Source organism: Haliaeetus leucocephalus, unplaced genomic scaffold (genome assembly GCF_000737465.1).
Source record: "Haliaeetus leucocephalus isolate CR32 unplaced genomic scaffold, Haliaeetus_leucocephalus-4.0 Scaffold110, whole genome shotgun sequence".
NCBI classification, from domain to species: domain Eukaryota; kingdom Metazoa; phylum Chordata; class Aves; order Accipitriformes; family Accipitridae; genus Haliaeetus; species Haliaeetus leucocephalus.
The window spans coordinates 1569059-1590871 of record NW_010972546.1 but is presented as its reverse complement, the minus strand read 5'-3'; the positions used below and the strand labels follow the sequence as shown (position 1 = coordinate 1590871).

Here is a 21813-nt window from a genome sequence, read left to right as displayed (position 1 = left end):
TTTGGCGGGCTGCAGGGGAGAGGGGCCGTGGAGGGTGGAGGAGAACACGGCCTAGCCGGTTGTTTGGCCTAAAGGTCTGTCACAGCCCAGCTAAATCCGAACCAAAAGCACAGGTAAAAGGCTAAATATAACCCACTCCCACAAATACTGCAGTCTGACAAGCAAACCCAGCCTGGGGTGAGGAAAAAAAAGCAGGTGCTGGCGTTTCCCCTCTGACTGGGCCCTGAAGGGACGAGCCTGTACCAGCCCTTCCTCACAACAAAAAAAATCCCTGTCGCCATCAGCAGTGGGATCAGGATTCCAAGATTTGCTTTCTACTTATGGTTATTCACCGATTTAGATGCTTATGGGACCGGTTTGCACAACCAATCTGATGTAGAACCTTTAGCATAAATAAAAATATGGTTTTTGTAAACTGTCGGTGTAGGCCAGGGGGTAACGAGTACTAATAACTCCACGGCTACGCTCGGTGCTCTAAGGTTTGTCATCCCTCACTTGAACTCGTACGTTTTTATTTGCGCTGACAAAGAAAAAAGAGAAGATTGCGGGGGGAGGGAGGTGTGGAAAGGAAAAAAAACCTGTCGAGTTAATATTTGAAGCAGTTCATTTTATGCTCTGTGAAGAGGCAGGGAAACGGAAATGTTCCAAGCCAATCTCCAAAGTAAACAACCTTTTGCAATAAACGTTTGCCAAATGCTAACGCAGGGCTCCGAGAAATATCAGGACAAAAGTGCAACCATTAGCAGGAGTTTAGCGACTGCTTAAGGAAAAGAAATATTCTAGAGCGGGTTGAAACTTGATGTTTTCTGCCTTGTAAACAAATTAGCTTATAGCAACAAATAAGATGACCCTTCTTGGCTAATATTATGAGTTTGGCTTGTTAAATATTTAACATTTACCTTTCAATTTTCCAGTCTGGATTAAGCAGTTCTCTAAACAAGTGGTATCCCAGCAGCAGATGGAGATGCACAGACCATTGCCCTGCTCTGGCTGAACTCCCTAAGAAATAAAAAACACATCAAGTCAAAGAGGAAGGAAATGGGAGCATTCAGTAAAGTCTCTAAGCTTTGGCTTTGAAACTGGCTGCTTGTACACATTTTTATTTACATTAATTTTATCTAGCTCTGCTCTAAATTAAAATAGTGGTAGTCAGTTCGACTTCAATCAGATTGAACAGAAACAGACTGAAATTGGCTGAGTACTTCTGAAAACCTCCCCTGTGGCCAAGTATTTTTTTCTTCCATATAACACAATTGCAGACCCAAGGTAAGATTTCCAAAAAACACTTAAAGATGCCATAAATCCTTACAGTACAGTCCTGCTAAAGACAGTAAGGGGAGCAGGAGAGGAAAAGAAAGTATCATAGCATTGCAACTTTATTTCTAAGGTATGAAGCAGAAATATGTATCAGATTTAGCATGTCTTGAACAAAGTTTAGTGGTGCCCTGTTTATAAACAGGAGTGGAGCTGCTTTCTATATTGTACACAAGGAATTTACATTGTCTTGAATCCACAGTTGTGTGTATAAAATTTCCACTGACTTCAGACTTTGCTTTCTTTGCTTCTAGAAGATAAACATTTTTTCATATAACCATATGTTTATTTATAGGTGGTTTCTTGATTGTTCTTAAAGGTGTAACATCAATTTTCTGTCTCTTGCCTGAGCAGCGTAAAAGCCTAATGACGCTAATTTTAGCAGCAGTTACATTTGCTCATGAGCCTTGTGAAAGTTTAAACTATAAGCTTCTTTAGCTAGCTAGAATTATACCATACCTAAATTAAAAATGCTTCCAGTAAAGTATAACTTCCTTAAATGTACAATGCAAACTCCATCCAGCACACAGCACAAGTCAGCCAAACCCATTTGTAACACTGTTAATGAAATGCCCCATATTCTTTCAGTTGTCAGTACAAACAGTGCTTCCATTGTGGCCGTGGTAATTCTGCTCAGTGGCATATTAGAGAGGTCTGGCTTGCGTGCTTTCGTAATAAATATGAAGGATGTTTGGAACTTGTTTTCTGTAATTTTTGTAAATTTTTAATCTTTGAAACAATGAGTTCTATTCTCTGAGTGTATTTCCCACTGATGGTAACTGGGATGTTGCACTGCAGCTTGGATGGGTTCCAGTTATATTACTACCAGTGCTGCCAGCTCTTGTAATTATACTGCAGCACTCATTCTCCTTGGCAATTTCCCTGAAGCTTCAACTGCTGGAATCAAGAAATAATGTGAAAAATCTCAGTTAAAAAAAAATTTTAAGAGGTAGTGAGTCACTAACTGTCATTGTTGCCCGACAATGTGAAGTATACCTATTCTAGAGACTCAGAAACCAGAAGGCAAATCAAAAGAACATATTTATTGATCTTTTAAAGCTCATTAATTTTCAGACCCTCATGATTTTGGGAAAGCCTGGGTCACTGAATTTTTTTCACATAGTAATATTGTATAATTTATTTTTATACCACACATATAGTCATTATATAAAATTAAGCCATGTATCAATTTAAATGCTGCAGGGAAAAATGGTTTGAAGCATCACTTCGTTGCTTTTAATCTTTTTTTTTGGTCATACGCAAGCATGTGTATAAGTAGTTATCACTCTACAACAATCAAGTAACGTGACAACCATTTCAATAACATCCCTATAACTTTTTCATACTCTGTTGAATAATTAGTGTAACAAGGTAAAAGAATGTTGTTAATTACTGTAGCTTGTACCATCGCATATACTTCCTCAAGAGTTTCCTTTTAGAACTATTTTCCTAACTTTCTGATGTCCCACTCATGTGGTGTCCCCCAGTGCTTTTATCTTTTCCTCCTCTAAGGTCAGCTGAATACTCCATTCTCTGAAACATGGAATTAGAAAATTATTTAGTAAATTGCATGTCATCGCACTAAATTCAAACAAAAAATTATCCTACGCATATGACAAGATTTTCACACTCCAGCACTGTGTCTACAATGAAGTGATTTCCTCTTAGCCTAGTTTTGGGTATAGTATTTTCCTCCACTGAAAACAGGATTTTCATATTTTCTCCCCAGGTTAAATTTATGGGACTAACAGAACAATGACATCCACTCCAGGGACCAGCTACACCTCAATTCCAAACCAGAAATACAGATGCCGTAACCGTCGCTCCAGACAGCGCTGCAACACCTTGGACACAGATTCCCAATCTCTGTCAACACTTGGGTATTTTCAAACCCTTCCATTAGAGATCTTTCAAATGGTATTGAATTATCTTTCAGGTGAGAATCTGATAAGAAAGGTATTACTTCCGATATATGAAAATTACCACAAAAGTTTTCCATTTAGAAAAAAAAAATTATTTAAAATGTTTTAGCTTTTAGCTAGTTGAAATAATTTATGTGACTTATTCTCTGAATTTTCAGCTTTTATGTATGAAGAACCAAATTACCAAAATTTAAATGATAATTACAAACTATTTGAAGTGGTTTCTGCCTATTATGTGTGAAAAGTATTCCTTAGATCTCTTAATTTCTAATTACTACAGTTTGTTGGCAAAGGAGATAAATAGTAATTAAATTTTGTTTTATTTGTAAATATTATTTCTTGGCCTATTTTTGAAGTAAGATAAAGTTATTGACTAGTGATCAGCATTTTTCTTGCAGTAAAGATTTACAAGTATACTGGGTTTTGCTTTTTCAGTGAAGGATATCAGCATGCTGAGCATGGTGTCGAAAACCATCAGCAACCGCCTTGTTAATTACATCTCAACCCCATCAGGAAACCGAAGGCTCTTATTGCAAGACTTTCATAACCTTGAGCTACCTGGCAAGAGAGAAGGATCCTACATTTTAGAGCACTACAAATCTCTAGGTGATCCTTTAATGCAAATGGTAACAATTAGAGGAGAACCAAGCTCAGTTAAAAGGTTTCTTCTGTTATATGCATCGATCGGTAAAATGCTGAGGGTATGGCCCAAATCATTTGTGCAGCTCCCTCGGAAAGTGAAGTTCCTCCCCTTGCCAAATAGCCCACTCAAATACCATTAACTGGCGGGGGGAGGTGGGAGGAGTTACCTGAAATGATTCCAAAACCTCATAGTTATGGAAAAAATAATGTATGTTCTGCCTCCTCTATGTTTATTTTTTCCTATTAAATGGCAAGCAGAGACTGGGCAGAGGATCAGTTCTCAGTAGTAGGTGTTTCCAAATTTAGTTTGTTTGGACACCACCACTGGAAACTGCAGCAGAAACCAAGACACCCAGGCCCCACACTAGCTGAAGGAATTTGGCTGTTCAGACTGCCTTCATGTATCACTTTGGAGTAGCTCACATTCCTCAGTCTGGGAAATGTAGCCGCAGTGCTTAAACCCAGCTTAATTCTAAAGTGACCAACAACAGTTGCCATCAGAAAGACTGCTCCATAGTCTACTTGAGATGTATTGCAGATCACATTCCACTTCTTAGAAAAGAAGTAGGCTTGTCACAAAAATGTTATCACAGTTGTCAGTGACTAGCATTCTCCTTGGCAGCTTTGTGACCGAGATGGGCACGAAGAACACGTCTTCCTCTCGCTCTTAGCTTAAGGGCAACGTGAAAATGCCTGCACTTTTCACTGTCATGGTATACTGTATGCTAACCAAACCTTTTCTGGGTGAAAAGATTCACTTGTTCTTTCTTTCAGCTGCTAAGACCACTTTTAGCATAGTGTAATAGGAATCTAGATCAAAATAACATGGGTTCAGTGGTAATGAGGAGTGCTGTACAGCCTCAAATTCAAAATTGTTTGCTTTTTAACTTTTCTGCTAATTTTTAAAACACATTGATTCTAATTCATTCTAAAGCGTTCTCTCAGAAAAGCAAATTAAATTAAAACATAATTTGATCCATATCTATTTACTATTACCCATCTGATTAAAAAAAGCATTATTTGACAGAGAAATAAAATGATGTCATGGTTAGATGCAGAATTATAAGTATGGTTTGAACTTAAAGTCATTTAGACCAAAGACCTCCTATTGTAAGCAATCCGTCTAGGTTGTGAGGTATCTTAAAATTAGCATTTTATTTTTAAAATGAAGCCTGAAACCCTAAAATTCTTTAAAAAAAAAAAATTAATTTGGGCTTTGTAGTAACAACATACAAAATGGCAACTTGTTATTTAAAGGTAGGTGTGAACCCATCGCTATAGTAGGCCTAATAGTAAAAACATGACATACTCAAAATATGAAGTTCATTGGCAATATCTGTGTCATCAGTGGAAGGCTCAAGAGAACGTTTTTGTTAAGAGGTCAGTTGCAAAATCAATATTTACTTTACAGCAGGAAAGACGACACTCAATGGGAAAAATTCATTCCTGTTCAGAAAGCCTGAACAGGGTCTACATAGTACATAAATCTCACTTAAACTCAGAAGGGTCTGGCTCCACTCAAGTCCATGGTAAAATCTTCCAGTACTTGTAATGGCACAGAATTTCGGTCATTGTTTAAAATGGACTCAAGCTATAAATGGTCGTGGCACTGTCCTTCCACACAAGGGGGATTTTGCCGTGCAAAACCAGGAGCAGTACTTTTTGCTCAACCCTTTTTACTCAACATAATTTTTCCCCACACTGATGGCTGTATTCTGATTTGCAGCTACACAGTCTGAACAGTTTCAACAATTCTTCAGGGAGTTCTCTCCAAAGTCTAACCTAGTCAATAGAAAATTGACTTGACTGAGCTTTGGACCACGTCCAAGGTTGATGAATAAATTATGTCTGTCACGTGGGAATGCTAACACACTTCTAAATATGGAAAGAGTCAATTTAGAACTACAGTAAATGCATGAAGTTATGTATTTTTGCAGAGACTGACAAATCAGGAAAAAAGGTTCCTTTTTTTTTTTCTCCAGAAAAGTACATACTTTTCTGTGGATTTCTTGACTAATTAACAAATGATATATATATTTTATTCTGGTACGTGTTTTTGAAGACCAAGTTGTTAACCCATTTTCTATCAGTAGTGGAGAAAAAAAATGCTGCTTAACAAACAGCTGTTCCACACTATAATGAACTCCAGACTTTGACATCCTAAACACATACCATTTCAGTCCTGTATAGGAAAATAATTTTACCTCTTAGCTATGTTTTACATTAACACAGTTTAGAATATTTTCTTTTCAGAGCATGCGGCTATCTTGAAAAAACTTTGGAAGCTCGGCTTTCCATGATGTAAGGGGAAAACCAGTGTTCCCCAGGGTGCAGTTAAAAGAGGTGCAACAAGTAACATTTATTTCCAATATTTTTAACAGCTGTAATTCTAAAACCAATATAGTAATGTTAATAGGGCTCCAACTGTGACTAACAGGGACTTTAAAACAACACAATAAACAAGTTATGGCATAGGAAACCTACATACTGCCTGACAACATTTCTTTAGTAAAAGATGTCCCTGCTACAAAAGCATACACCCCTTCTCCAAAGCACAGACTACTATTTGCTGCTCTCTTCACCTTGCAGCAGCAGCCATTTTTCACTGGTGTGTGCATGCATATGATGTGAATGCTTAAGCTAATTCAGTAATGTATGTGCCATGTACGTACACTCATAGTCGTGTATGTATTCGTTTTGTTCACAGGATTGTTGCTTAAAAGATGCACACTTCTATTGCCTACAAAAGATAGGCTAAAGTATATACACAAGATTCTCTCAGAAGTAAGTTCCTGTTCCTTTCACTAGTGTTTTGAATTGTCCCTTGCACTTACAATACCATTTCTGTAAGGCAATTTCTAGTTGAATTATGCCTTTTATTGTCCCTTTGCTGGAGTTTATTACTACTGTGTAATTTATTGATTTGAAATCGGTTTCTTTTTAATAACAATAGAAAAGCCTAAGCCAGCATATTGAACACAAGGCTGTCCTACTGAGATTTCATATTCCAAGACCAGTGGTTTTCAACTTTTCTTGTTTGTGGACCACTAGAAATTTTGCAGTGGAAGAGCACAGCTCTTAATAGAAATTTTACTCTCCTGAAAACAGGATTGCTCTTCTTAGAGACCTTTTGCACACCCACTTGACCACAGTTTGGAACTTAATGCTAAGCTATAACATTGGTACTATAACTTGTTTCCTTGTACAGTAAGGGAAGGGAATTCTTCTGAATCTCTCTAATCAGTATGGATGTACACAAGTAGTACAGAGAATTTTCAATCACAGGAATTAGTTTATGGTCAGTTAAGATAAATTACTAGTGTTTTGCACTTGCAGGTTTCCTGTTTTAAACTTAATGGTTGTCCAAGTCCTTTGCATTGTTTAGGATTACAGTGCTATGGGGTATTTTTACAGGTACAGTATCTTTATGGAGAGAAGGCAAGTATCACAAATATAAAAGAAAATTAAGGTATTTTTCTAAATTAATCTGTGTTTTTGCAAGATATTTAGAAGTATAAGATAGTTTTGAGCCTTGGGGTGTAGGGGGGAAGGTATTTATTCACACAGTTCTCTGAATTTCCTTTCTGGTTGTTAAAGTTGCTGATTTGACTCTTGAGAATTCCTTGGTCTGGATTTCACTACCAACCAGCCTGGATTTTGATTAGCGATTTATTTTCTAAGAAGACATGGGAGAAGGGGAGCATTTTATTACACAGCTTCAAATTCACAAACCAAGAGCAGAGGTGGTTTAGTTTAAAAGTAAATGGCTATACACATCATATGCCAGAATATTTCTGTTAGCTTGTGGTAGCTTAAAATTAATTAAAAAAAAAAAAAATCAGTGTCAAATGAATTAGTTCAGCAATCCACTGTTTATTTACTGTGATTGCAAATAGGCAGTAAAACACTAAGGGTAGGACCTTTTTAACACTACTTGAGACGTTTGATTGTGAAGTATTAGAATTGCCATAATGGAGGCTTTACTGGAGAGTAACTTTGATTAGAAAAATACAGAAACAAATTCTCTCTTAGAAGAACAGGCATTTTGAGCACATTTTAAATGCATTTAAGTCTTAGAAACTTATGCATACAGGTGTTGTATACATATGCAGCATTAAAGTATTTGATAATACAAAAAATGTGATTATCTTTCTGTGATTAAGAGTTACAGGTAATTATTTGAGCTGGGACAATTGTCTTTGTAGCAAATACTTTCGTGTACTTTCCTGCATAAGGTACAAAAATAAGATCTTGGCCCTGAATGTGGAACATCATTAGCAGCTTTTGATTCTGGGCTGCATTAAGCTTAAGTACAACCTCTGCCATAATGTACAGATAATGGTTTCCCTACACTCATCAGGGAGATGCTGTGCAGGCACCACACTCCAGGTATGACACCTTCCCTCTCTGTTTTTCTGATAAATTGCAGGACAGATTATATTTATCTAATATGAGAAATGGCACTGTGATCTAAATCTATGGCTCAATCTGTTCATTTTTACCCCCTTTCTTTTGTAATCTTCAGATCCTAACAGCAGGCTGGGATGAACTAGAGTGTCACCGAGTTTTTAACTTCCTCTGTGAGCTGAGCAATTTACCCCGTAAAGTACAGACAGTTGTCAGCAGCAAACCGGGTAATCATCAAAGCAGACAAAAGTCCTACAAAATCAAAATGCGCTATCATGGAGAAGTCAGAAAATGGATCTTGATTACCGCAAACAAAATGTGTCTAGAATTGAGAATGTTTTAGCTCAGCTAAGCCTTGTAGCACCAATCCTTTCCTGACTCTCATGTACGTTCTGTTAGCTCCAATATTATGCAGAAAGTGGGCATTCTAAAGCAAATACTTGGCCTTCATATAGATGAATACAGCTTTTTTTTCTTCACCATAGATTCTATGGCCTGAATTAGTGCAACATATCCAGAAGAGCCAGACTCGGGAAGTAACAGCTGAGAATTTAATTAAATCCCCCTAGATGTTCTTGGGCAGCTTTAAGAAAATCCTTCTTTCTCTTCCTATTTAAAAAAAAAAAAAGTGATCATCTGTATTGCATGAGGCTTGATGGATTTATAATATCTACATTCTTTTACCCCAGGAAGTGCCCGAAAGTTAGAGCTGCGAATAAGGTTATACTGTCGTAGCGTCTTATTGAACCACTGGATTCATCGAAGTGATTCTGCATTTTGGTTGACTCGTATTTTAAAGCCATGGCCCATGGTCAATCAAGCTCGCCTGCTGTATATCATCTTTGGGCCAGTGTCCTCTCTTGATGGCGAGTAGTCTGGGGGGTTAATTTTCAAAGTTTGTTCCCTGAGAATGAGATTTCCTTGCAGGATGCAGCATTTCTGAAAGCTGAGCTTTATACAAATAAAATGTAATCATATTGCCTAGAAAAAAAAAATAATTCTGCTTAACCAGACCTCACTAACATGTATATACATATCCATATCTCTCTCTCTCTCTCTCTAAAAAGGTTACAATTCAAATGAAGAAATTGCACCTCTGTTCCTCTATTCTCCCCTGCTTAGGGTAGGCTTAGCTTGAATGCACCTCAAAGAAGCATGTGTTTCCCTGAAGAAAAGCATGCTCTCTCCCTTAATTATTAGACCTGGGTTTCTTTAAATCGCCCTTTGATTCATGCTGCAACTACCACTGTCCCTACTAAAATAACAGATGGACAAAAAAAATCTCACTGTCACAAAGACTTGGTTGTGTTACCTGAATTCCCCTCCTCCAACTTTGCTGTAAGGCCCAGTTTAGCACCTACCTTGTTTAAAAAAAAAAAATTACTTTGTCACTTAATAGCAGTTGTGATTAATATATTACTCAGGACATGTGGTTTGGCAGAAAATGATAGAAGGACCAACAGATGAGACCAGTCTGAAAGGTCTAGCAGATGCAATTAAACTGCTGTATGATACAGAAGCTAGAGAATGGACAGCAGATGATGTTATCAGTCTTGTGGATGAGCTGTCAGGTGTGTTTTTGCCTTTATCACTAATCCATAGGATTATATGCTCATGTCCTCCAAATTTGGTAATAAGTGTGTTTCAGACACACAGGTGCCTTGGGAAACTGACTGCAATATTCCTTGCAGTAGCTGTGGCGTAACTGGAAAAGTCATTACACTTGGAAGCCTGGCAGTAGCTGAGGATGAAAGAAACCCAGCACTGCTTACAAATTCAAGCTGTCTTTCCCCATTGTGAAATATTTTAAGAATCCATGCAGACCTTTAAAATTCAAGTCTTGTCTAGCCATTATTAAGGAAATGTTGTCCAAGCTGTGTAAGCTGAAAACACAGTGTTTGCTCAAGCCAAAATTCTACTGAACAATGTTAATGGCTACACTGAAAGTTAGTTTTGGGTGAGATTATATCACAGAAGCTATCGTGAAGAGCTCTAACTGTACTGCCAGTAAGAATTGCTTATCTGACTTCATTGCTGCAATTGTATTCCAGAGGGTATCCCCTCACAAATTCTGGTTAGCTGTCAAAGCCAACAATTCATAAATTCAAGAATAGTTATTGTTGCACTCCTTTCTTTTTGTTCAAAGATCACTAAAATACTCTCTATTTTATTACAAAGTTGTTCCCCGGGAGTGGCTCATGGAGAACAATGCTCGCCTTCTGATTCTGAGTGGAAACAACATTTGCTTCACTTTCATGGCCAGTAAAGCTGTGAATGGGAGAGCTGTCGAGTTAGCCAGATTCACAGTCTTCCTGGCTTTGGTGAGTACTACTGAACAGAGCAGGCTCGGGCCTTTCATCTCTACCCCCAGATTTGCTTTCTCAGACTTGAAAGCTGTTTCCCCATCTACTCCTACAAACCAGGAGTAAGTCCAGCCAGAGGCATGGTACTCTTCCACCCTCTGGTCCCTGTCCAGCACATCTCTGCAAGCAAGCAAGCCTGTCCTTGAGGAGAAGTACCACTAGCAAAAGGTTGAGAAGTTCCTCTGTTAGCAAGCCAACAACAAGAACAACCTCTATGTCCTCGTAACAAACCCTAATTTTCCAGGCCGTGGCTGCAACCGATTCAGTCATTCATTAGAATCAATTGTTAGTATAATACTAAGATTTAATCTTGCCTTTTATAGCATTGTACTCATCATGAAAGGTGTGTTTCTAATATTTCCTGTGTATGTCAGGTCTGTGAGAAGGACCTGTACTGCATGGACTGGGCAGTAAAAATGATGCAGAAGGTTTGCAAAGTTTTCAGCACTCCAGGGGAGAGAAACAACTTTCTGCAGTGTGTGGAGAATGCCTTCGCTCACATGATCATGGACATGCTACAGGCAGTACTGTCTGGTAAGCCTGTGGCTCGGTGAGCCAGGACGAGCTCTTGAATCAGGGAGCTAGCACTGACCGAGGCATTCAGCAACACAGCATGGCATCACAGCCTGTCCTCCTTCCCTCCCTCACCAGGCAGAAAAATACCGGAGTGCCTGAAGTTTTCTGATAACATAAAATAAACAATCAAGTGTCATAACTGGGAGAGACATTTATTTAAACTCGTCTCTCTTGTCCAAGAGATTCCTAGTGCCATGGATGGTGAAACCAACGGTCTTTTAAAATAGGTCCCACCAGAGCATTGGACCTGAGGTCCTTTTGGGCTGTGTCTAAGCACAGGCTCTGAGCAGCTGCCAGCCAGCCTGTTCAACTCAACAAGCTGCAGTTGCTCCCTGTCCACAGCTTGTCAGCCTTGATAAGGCCTTGAGAGTGATTATGATGGCAAGCTGTAAAGATGAACGGCCTGCTCAGTTAGGACAGATTTTTGTCTTAACGCACAATTGTTCTTGTCTGTCTCTGGACAAGCTGGCGAAGGAATTTTGGAGAGAGTCTCCTGTGTTATTTCACAGCTGTCCTGCCATCAGGTGCAGTAGCTGATGCCTCATAAATCTAAGTGGAGGCTGCTGATTCAGCCTCTGCTGAAAAACTGAATGAGTAAGATTTATCTTCAAAGAAGTAATTTAGTTTCACTAATCATTTAAAAATGTTTTTCTTTGGCCTGGTAGGGGATCGTGATGAAGAGGACAGCAGCTTTTTGAATTTGTTTCACCTCGTAAATGCACAAGCGAACTTCCATAAAGAAATCCTGTACCTGACCATGAGAGAAAACAGCAACACCATTTGATGCTCTGAATTCTACCAACTCTTGCTCTAATCCTGCTGGATTTTTTTTTTTTAAGAACATTTGCAAAGCAGCGTCCAATTATTTCTTAAATTTCCATTCCAGTAAGAGCTGGAGTGGCAGCAGGAGAAGCTAGTGACATACATGTCAGACCAGCTGAATGAGCTCATGGAACGACTGGGGACCGCTAAGCATTTGCAATGGAGTTCTATGCGTTTTGCTCCTCTGAGGCTGCGTTAAGACACACTGAGGAAGCAGGCTGGGGGCCTCCGTTTGGGAACATGAACCGCATTCTTTTCCCACTGTGCATGTTTGCATACACAATAAAAATGACATGGTTTTCATATTTGATGTGCATACACAAATTGGAGAATGTTATCTTAGTTCAGAACCAAAAACATTTTGATCTTTTAATTTTGTTTTCTCTTGGGAATCGGAGGAGAAAGAGACAGACATAATTAGAGAAGCACAGCTACATTTTTCCAGTTTGCCAGGGTCTCTCTCACTAACTCTTACATTCTGTGACAGAAGTGCTCCATAGATTGCACATTCAGTTTTAGCAGAAAGAGGTGATTCCTGAAAGCAATTTAACTGCTTTGATCAAGCGAGGCAATTTTATCCCCTCAAACTACAGGTGCCTTTTAACCATAAAGCAGAAGAAACTCCAAATCCCTTTCCCTACCTAGTGTAAAAACTGAACTGTTAAAGTGTATTTGCCTTCATAGGACTTAGCTAAGTTGAAGACACACGTTAAATGCACATAGGCTAAGATCACTGTTTCGTTAAAGTATATAAATGTTTGCTACTTATAAAAGGTTTTGATTTTCTGCTATATTGCCTTCAAAACAAAAATATGTAACACATAATAAAAAGCACTTACTTTACTGTGCATTGTTTACAACACGGCTGTTTTCTTCATATTATTAAATAGCCACCTTCTCCAACTGAATCCCTTGCCAAATGTTTTAGTGTTCCTTCAGGACCAGACTTGAGCTGCAGGACCCCCTGTTTAGCTTCGAAAGCCAGTCTTCAACTGCTGGAAACAGCTAAAGTGGTACCAATTTATCTCAGCTGCCCCCACTTGATTTCATCAGTAATGAGCTGACAACAGCTCTGTGATGACTTGCTTGGAAGTTTGCATGTTAAAAAATCTTCCAACATTTGTTGAATATACAATTACAGACAGGATTAAGGAGTGGATATGGGATATAAATTTGCTGAGGATCTTTGCAGTGTGCCAGTAGATGGCAGAGGTGAAACCTTCCCTGAGAGGACTGTCTGCTAGCAATTGCTTCTAACATCCCTTTTTTTCTCACTGAAGGTTATATTTAAGAGCACGCTGCAATACTACAATTGTGTTGCAACTACGTATTATTTCTGAAGTAAGCAAAATGCAACCCGCTCTGTCTGGTATCTAGTCAGTAAACTGAATGCTTCCAAACTGATCACTAAAGAACTCAAAATACAAGCAGGAAACAGACTTGCAGTGCGTACAGTGACAGGGCAATGCAACCAAGAAGCTGCCGAGGCGGAATGCTACAGCCCGGATCGTTAGCTGTCCCTCCCTTTATACGCAGGGATCGCTACCAATAAATAATCTCAATAGATGAAATCCAGAATTATGGAGCGGACTCTTGAACCACCGCGTCTTCTTGCTCCATTGTATTTCTGGTGTGTAACGCTGCGTCGCCGTGCTGCGACACAAAGCGCCACAGAGCTGGCGGAGCTTCTCTGCCAGTGCCTTTCTCATCTCCCGGGACCGAGGACACAGCGGCAATAAATTACAGCCCATCACAAGGGATGCCATTATGCGAGCGCAGCGATACAGGAAAAGTAAGTTCTTTGATTCACTGGCAGCAGCCAACAAAGATGAAATGTCAGCTCTGCCAGCACTAGCTTGCTCTCGCAGCAGATCCTCCAGGAATGCAAGTTTTATGCGGCTGCCAGTTGTGAAATATTGATGGCATTATTAATTATTATTAACCGCTCTTACATACACAATAGCTCAGCAAGTGTTTGGCATTAGTTTTAGCAGCGTTCAGACGTATGCCAGCATTTCCACCAGACAAGGACCTTCCTCCCCAAGGGATCAAAGCTCAAACCCACCGAAGCGGTGCTTCCCAAACCAGTTTTGTTTGAACTGGAAAATGACACCAGCCTTGCAGTCTCCTTTTCCAATATCACCCTCTGATCGGCTCTCGTAATTAAACACCGCTGGGCTAATGGTGTCCAGGTGGGGAGCCCCCGGGCAGCACCATGCGCCAGAGGAGCCGGGACAGTGATACTTGAGAAAATGGTGCTTTTTCTTCTGCTGCCGAATTTTAACTGCTGCCGTGGGCAGTCGGTAGAACCCTCCCAGGATGAGAAGCAAAATTCCCCTTGTGCCAGTGTAGCCCTTTTCAGAGCAGGGCTGCACCCTGACTGCAATCTGAGCTGCAGAGCACCATATCCCCTCTGCTAAAGAGCTGTCCCTGTCCGCTGTGGCCGTTTGTCTGTCTGCAAACACCTCTCCTGCCTGGCGGTTTCAATCCCTTTGCAGTCCCCAGCTTTTGGGCTGGGTCACTTCACCTTCCAGCGCGGAGCTGGCTGATTTGGGGCATGGAGGAAAGGATTGTTACGCATAGCTGGTGGGTTTGTAAGGCCTTCCGAGGGGAGAGGAGCGTTTGGAGTAAGAGAAAATTATTGTTCCTGGTTTCACACTCAGCTGAGTTTCCATTCCATGCATTCCTTGTTACTTACTCTCTCTTAATCACTGCAGATGTTGACATCAGATACAGATTCACGAAGCGGAGGTTACTGAGAACATGACTTATGCTTGAAGACATTCCTCCCAGAATATTTCAAGCTTCTGATTTTCGACTATATTTGGTGGTGGAGTGAGGAGAAGCCTTTCCGCATCTCCGGGGCTCAGCGGTGAGGGACTGCCCCGGGGGAGCTCGGGCTGAGGCTGGTGCACTGAGAACACGCTTGGGAGCAAACTCACCAACTTTGCGTTTCTCTCAGGAGTTTTACTAACAGGAAATTGCAGTGTCAAGTATTTGGCTGGCAATGCTAACTGCATCCAGCATTCCCAGACTCTGAAATCCCTCTTCTTTCTGTAAATACCTTCTTCTGAAAGTCTTACCAACCAATTCCAGCGTACCCCGGCAGTGCCTGCACAGCCCCTGCTCTCCCTGGATCCTGTTCTCGCACCCACTCGTGTGATGGTGCTGTGGTTAACTAATGGGGTGTGAGTAGTTTTTCCCATTACAGATATTTCAGATGTTTATTGCTTAAAAAAAATATATTCCTGGGAGAGACCAGGCATATGAAAATTTTGTCTTCTAGGAGGATGAATCTTTCAGTCTGAAAACAGCATTGCATGTGACTGACAGTGTGAGGGCAGGGATCGATGCAGGGATTCAAAAAAGGACAGGAAAAATCCTCCTGATGCCCCAAATACCTTCCCAGACCTCTCCAAGCTGGGGGAAATTAAGCTCTGAAATGTTCTTTCCATCCCACAGAAATTTCCATCATATTAAAAATGTTCCTTTTTTCTATGCTGAGATTAACTGAGACCTCCCCTGAACACAGGAGAGGGGACCTGAGTGAGGACCTGAGTGAGCCATGGCTTAGATGCTCAGGCACCCTCCAAGCAGGAGAGAGCCTGGTTTGGACCCCTCCACAGCAGCTGCTGCTCAGGCTGGGGGACATAGAGGTGTCTCAGCATGGTTCGCCAATATCTCGTCCTTCTCGGGGCTCGCAGGGTGCCCCGTGCCTCTCTGCAGAAGCGGGGTTTGCTCCTGGAGCCGTGTGCGCCCCAGCCCTGCAGTCGGTGCACGGGGCTGCGTTTCGGCAGAGTCAACACCAGCAGACGTGTTCACTCTCCTGTATCATTCCTCTCTTTATTTCATTTCCTTGAACATTTTTCATTAAAAATATAAGTGCTTTTCTAAAATTAAACCCAAAAGACCAACCTCGGAAGCGCTCATCCTAAGGGGCTAAGCCACACGGGGAGGGGCAGGACCCTTAGCATCCCCCCGGCACGCCGCATGCGTCACCGGGAACAACCCACATCTCGGCAGCGGGACGTCACCTCGCAGCCCTCTCCCCTGCCACCCCATTTCCCTCCTTCGCCTCACTTGGCCGCTCCTGTTCAGCTCCCTCTGCAACGCCGGCCCTGAGCCCGCGCGGCTCCTTGCTCCGTGTCGGGCAGCCGGTTGCTTGCAGAGGGTTAACGCTTTTCCAGAAGGCTCCGAGGGAGACGGACCAGGCGGCGGCTGTGGAAAAGAAAGGAGAGGCTTGTCTGAGCTGGGCACGAGAGCTGCGGGAGACCCTGAGATGGTGATGGGTGGCAATGGCAGGGTATGCCAGCCCAGGCAGTGGCAGCAGCCCCCCCTTCACCTGGCACAGGGGGGGCAAAGGCACCAGGACACCGGCCCCCCTCCCTTGGCCTCCTTTAAAATGATGCAACCGGGATCCCTTCTTGCTTCTCCCCTAAGCTGTTTTATTTCTCTCCCTCTTGAGAACAAAAGCCACAAGTTCATGCTGCAGCACTATAAAAGGCAGAGAGCAGCTTTTCCAAATGGGAAGGGGCTGATAAACCCAGCAGGGAGAAACCAGCAGCTGCACAATAGCTGGTGCACATTTCAGCCGGCGAGGTGGCCTGATTTATAAAATAAACCCTGGTGCCCTCCTTCCAGCCCTGAGCAGGAAACAGCTCGGCTGCCTCGGCCAGGCAGAGGGAGCAGCAGCCAAAGACAACAGCATTAAAACCAAAACTATCCCCTCTCCCCCCGCTCCCCAGACACCTTTCTTCCCAGAAATTAAAGCCTGGTGGGACGAGGAGCAGCCGGCTCACCTGGACGATGCTTCGATTGTGAGGCTGATGCTGAGCCGCATCTTCCCCAGCATCGCTCTAGAGCATGTAAATGATGTAGGAGAGGATCACCAGGCCGATGATGGCAAAAAACATCAGGATGAAAATATCCAGCATGGTGAGCGAGGAGCTGGTGGGGCAGGAGCTGCCGGGCTCCCCGCGGCGTGGAAAGGGGATGCTCGGCAGAGAGCCGCCGCTTCGCTCGCCAGCCCCTGCGGCTCAGCCGCTGCGTCCTCCCCTCCCAGCCAGAGCACGGCTCGCTCTGCTCAGGATGGAGAGATGATGCCGGAGCTGACAGAGCCGCTTTCCAGCAGGCAGGCGGAAAATAAAGGGATAAACACAGGCGGTCAGATGGGGCTTCAGCCTCACATGGGCGGAGGAGAGTGGAGCAGGGCTCCCGAGAGGCACTGTCTGCCTGCGGGAGGGTTGCTTTGCCCCCGCTTCTTCCTTACCCAAACTGCTGCCCAGTTTCTGGGGGTGCTTATGGTGATGCGAGTCCCCGTTTGTAGCTGGGAAAGGGCCCACCCTATGGGGAAAGAAGCAAAAATGAGCTTTGGCCATCGCAAAGCCCTGTCAATCAGTCTGGACTGCTCTGAACTCTCACCTTTCAGAGTCTGGTACTCCTGGGGTGCTGCAGCATCCTTTGCTTTCAGTGCCACACCACCTGCTTCAGTACCGTTTAAAGCGATATGGTTTTAAGTGAGCAGCAACAGCCATGGAGCCTTTTTATTTTAATTTTTTCTGGCTAGTGCTGTTGATGCAAATAACATCCTTCTCCGCATACCTTCAAGATTTTCTTTTCCCACTGTCTAACACTGTAATTGCTGAAAATCCCACCTTGAGAGGCTGCAGCGGCCAAGCTAAGCTGTCGCCAGCTGCTCCCTGAGCACAAGGGCTGGCTGGGGTCTGCAGGACCCGGCTGTTGCCGTGCTGCGTTCCCACAGAAGTCGGTCAGAACTGGGACCTGATGCCCATGCTGCGCTGCTCACAGCAACACTGACCATTTCCCTGGATGGGTCTGGTCTCCGGAGCAGCCACCGGCACACCTGAACCCCAGCAAATCCCAGACACATGTTGTAACAGAGGCATCGCCTGCACCTCCGTCCCCCTATGACAATTTCTCCAACATGGCTTACAGCTGGATTTCGCAGCTGATTTCCCAGGGCTCTGTGGTACCCAGTGGCCACAGCACATCAGCCAGACACGCTGCAGCAGGGGTCTGAACACTTCAAGTGTATCCCTTGGCTTCACACCATGCTAAGAGCAAGGGACGAGCCAAGAAGCCGCATCCCAGGCTGGTTCCCAGGAATGCCAGTGTTTCCCATTCCCAGGGGAGCCAGGCAGAGATGAGGACCCTGGCTCTGGCAGCCTCCCCTGGACCCAAGATCCCTACTGTGTCCCAAGGGAGCAGGAAAATGGCCAGAAAAGCAACCGCAATCAAACCCAGCGCAATCGGCAGGTAAAAATTATACTTTTATTTTTAATTCGAGTAAACCGGGAAGAGAATCAGTTGGTTTGTTTCATTCGATGGTTCAGTTAAAAAGGCCAAATAACATTTTTTATTGGTGGGTGCTCAACCCGACGGGAAGGAGTACACAAGGACAAACCCCAATCAAGCAACGGATCTGGAAGAAAACACGTTCTAAGCTCAGCACTGAGACGCAACCAGGGAAGCTGGGATGGACAAGGTCTATTTTACACGTGATGAGAAGCAATTTAGCTTTTAATTTTTCTTCTTTTTTTTTACTATTTTATTTATTTATTTATTTTAAATACAGGTTTAGGTGCTTTTCAGCTATGAAAAAAGGCAAAAAAGTGCATAAGTTGAGAGAAAAGGCAGAAATCAAGCAGTAAGAGGTTTGTTTCCCATGGTAGGGGAGAAGGGGCAGGGTATGGGAGGGGAGAATTAGGACAATGGTCTCAAGGTAGCATTAAAAAAAGGTCTGTATACCAAAACGTAATTGCCTGTGTTATTTGGTCCATTAAAAAAGTTTATTCACATTGATACTCCCCCCCATTCCCAGACAAGAACGTGATTAAGAAGAGGAATAGCAGGGAGATGCAGACTCCCCCCCTGCCCAGCCACCCCCTCTCTCCTGCTCTTGTGCTTGCTTGTTTTAGCACCAACTGGGATTCCCATCCCGTAAAGCCCATCCTGGCTGCTTCTGGGGTCCCGTTTTCACCCCAAGGGAACCGACGGTACCAGGAGTCCCCATCACTCTTCCCCTCTCCCGTTGCAGCCAGCTGGGGAAGGAGCCAGGAGCAAAACGCTCCCCTCTGCCTGGCTCATGCCCTCCCGGCGGGTCTCTGCCCTGCCAGGAACCCCGTCTCTGCCAGAACAGCGTTTGCTCCAGCAGCTCCCGACTCCGGTCACCTCGACCCCAGCACCGTCCATGAACCAGCCCTGCAGCCCCATGTGCTTTGAGAAAGGGGACTGCAAGCGTTGAGGCGGTGGGATCCTCTCCCCCCTCCGTGAGACCATCCCCGAGGACGTGTCCCCAAACAGAGCCAAGGAACGTCTCAACTCAGCCGCGTTGGTCCCTAGATTCCCTCTTTTCCTTTGGGAATAGCAAAGGCGGCAGCTTCCCCTTGGAAGCATCCTGCCCCTGTGGTGCAGTGCAGCCAAAGCCGCGAGCAGCCTGGCAGGGGAACGGTCCCCTCCGGCTGCCCAGTCTCCACGGTTCGGGCTGAGCCGGGGCTGTGAGCAGGGACGGGGCAGCAGGAATGCCGGAGGCAGCACGGAGGCATGACCGCTGCCCCGATATTCAGCTTCTGTGACCCAGGACAAGAGCATCCTGCTCCTGCTCTCCCTGCGCAGGCTTCCAGTTATACCTGCCCCTGTCCAGCTCCAGCAGCTTCGGAGCCCAAAAGAGAAGGAGACAGGGATGTGCTTTGAGATTTTGGTCCATGACATGATCCCAAGTCAGCGGTGGCCCCAAAAGCCACCGCCGCTGGGGACCAGTGAGAGGTGCAGGGTGGCTCGGGGTGCCAAACCCTGGTCTCCGCCACTCAAGACGGAGCTGCCAGTCAGGATGGTCACCCAGGATGGTCCCCAGCACAGCAGCAGAGGGGGAGGATCTTTCACACCTCGCTCAGAAGAGCCACAGGGATGGGGGCTGATCCTGCCGGCTCCCCAGACCATCTACCCAGCAGGTAGAGGGCTCAGGAGGGTCCCAAAAGCCCAGCAGCAGCAAGAGAAAAGCAGGAAGGTTCTGGGTGAATTTGGGGAGCGACCACTGCTAAAAGAAAGAGGCTGCCCTGGCATGCGGGGGCCAGGGGGCCACCAGACTCTGGCCCAAAGAGAGAAAGCCGGAGCTGCAGGGAGGACGTGAGGTCTCGGTGTCGCAGTGCTCCCCCGCCAGCGCAGGGGAGCGGGGAGCCCAGCCCCTCTCCAGCCCTTGAGCGGGAGCAGAAGCCTCCAGGTGAAGCAATGCTGCGGCTACTCCTTCACCCCTGCCAGCACAGCCCCGGCTTGGCCCCAGAGGGATCGGGGAGGTGGAACAAGGCAGCCAGAGCCCGAGGCAGAAGGAGCAAGAGCCACCTCCAGGGCTGTCCAGAGCAGCCACTCTGTATCCCAGGAGAAAGATTTTGTTTAAGATTCTAACCGTGAATTTCTTCTGGTTTGAGGACTGAAGGGAGCAAAGACTGAATGGAAACACTGCACAGAGGAACCGGGAAAAGCCATGGGACAAGCTAGAGCCAGAGTGGTGCAGGGTGGAGGCTGCCAGCCCATTCCTCCCATCAGCCCAGGGCAGCCCTTGGGACGAGCATCCCTCGCCTCGTCTACACAGACATCGCTGCCCTCTGCCCATCCCCGCCAGAGCTGGGGGAATTTGGTCCTAACAGATGGTCTCCTCCTCCCTTTGCCGGGGTCCCAGCGACTCTGGCTGCTTCCCCTGGCTAGGAAATGCCGGAGTGCCTGGGAGGGCTAGAGAGAAGGGAGACCGAAGGAGAAGGAAAGCTGTGGCGGTTTGGTCTCTCAAGCCCCCAACATCCCTTGCAGACAGTCCCTCGGTCCCGACAGAGCTAGAACAAAGCTAAATTGGCAAGAGAAACCGGAGGCGGCTGCAGAAACACAGAGTAACCGAGATGTCAGGACGTGGCTCCGGCAGGCGATGCCAGAGCACGTGGGATAAGGGATGCTGGGGCAGAGAGACGCACACACACACACACACGGGGGCCGGCATGGGCTGGGGGCTCGGCTGTCAGCCACGCACCCCATCCCCTCCCACGGCTCAGATGGCCTCCACGTAGTTGGCGGGGAGCATGCCGGTGTCGCCCGTACGCTCCACCGTGCCGTACATCCATCCGTCGTCGATCTGCTGCACGTTGATGATGGTGTCGCCGTCCTGGAAGGAGACCTCGTCTTCGTCAGCTGCGTTGTAATCGTAGACGGCGCGGAAACGCTTCTGTGGGGAGAGAGGGGGTCAGTGGGCACAGACCCTCACTGTGCTCTGCTCCAGATGGGCAAAACTGCCATCCATGAGGGGGGGTCCCAGGGCAAGGAGCTGTGCCCAGCCCCATGCAAGAGCCATTCCGGATCCAGGAGGTTCTTACCGGGCACTGCACAGGGATGCTGGTGCCAGCAATAGCTGTGCCAAGCAGAAACCAGGCACCCAGCATTACACCCGCCAGCCCCTTCAGAACTGCTCTTCCCCTGCACAGGGGTGAGGAGCAAGCAGAGCAAACCCTGACCCTCAGGGAGTGGAAACCGGGGGGGGGGGGGGGGGGGGGGGGGGCTGGTGTTGGAGTGGGTGCTGTGAGCCCTTGGGCTGTACTCACCCCCCCTCCAGAAGGAGCATTGCGCTGCGTAGAGGCTGGTGCCGCGGGCTCCTTGTAGCCGTAGGACTGAGACGACGGCTGCTGCTGCTGGTAGCCTGGGGGGGGGAGGATGGGTCTGTTAGCTGGTGCTGGGACATGAGAGACACGGCAAAGCCCCTCGCAAAGAAG

General features: G+C 45.2%; 2 protein-coding genes across 2 annotated transcripts in view; one reads left to right on the top strand and one right to left on the bottom strand.

Annotated features, from left to right (window-relative positions):
* The first annotated feature begins 3069 nt into the window (after positions 1–3069).
* On the top strand, positions 3070–12008 carry FBXO47 (F-box protein 47). Its single transcript, XM_010585692.1, has 10 exons — positions 3070–3250; positions 3672–3842; positions 6586–6662; positions 7215–7292; positions 8404–8512; positions 8975–9151; positions 9710–9856; positions 10464–10606; positions 11023–11182; positions 11890–12008. The coding sequence occupies exons 1-10, from the start codon at positions 3070–3072 to the stop codon at positions 12006–12008; spliced, it is 1362 nt and encodes a 453-aa protein (XP_010583994.1).
* Positions 12009–18646: 6638 nt separating this feature from the next.
* Positions 18647–21813, bottom strand: part of LASP1 (LIM and SH3 protein 1) — a 34574-nt gene continuing 31407 nt past the window's right edge. The window contains exons 6-7 of the mRNA XM_010585535.1: positions 21646–21740; positions 18647–21272 (exon numbers count right to left, since the gene is read on the bottom strand). Coding sequence (XP_010583837.1) covers positions 21099–21272; positions 21646–21740 — 269 coding nt within the window. The 3' untranslated portion in view covers positions 18647–21098. The remainder of the gene's footprint in view (positions 21273–21645; positions 21741–21813) is intronic.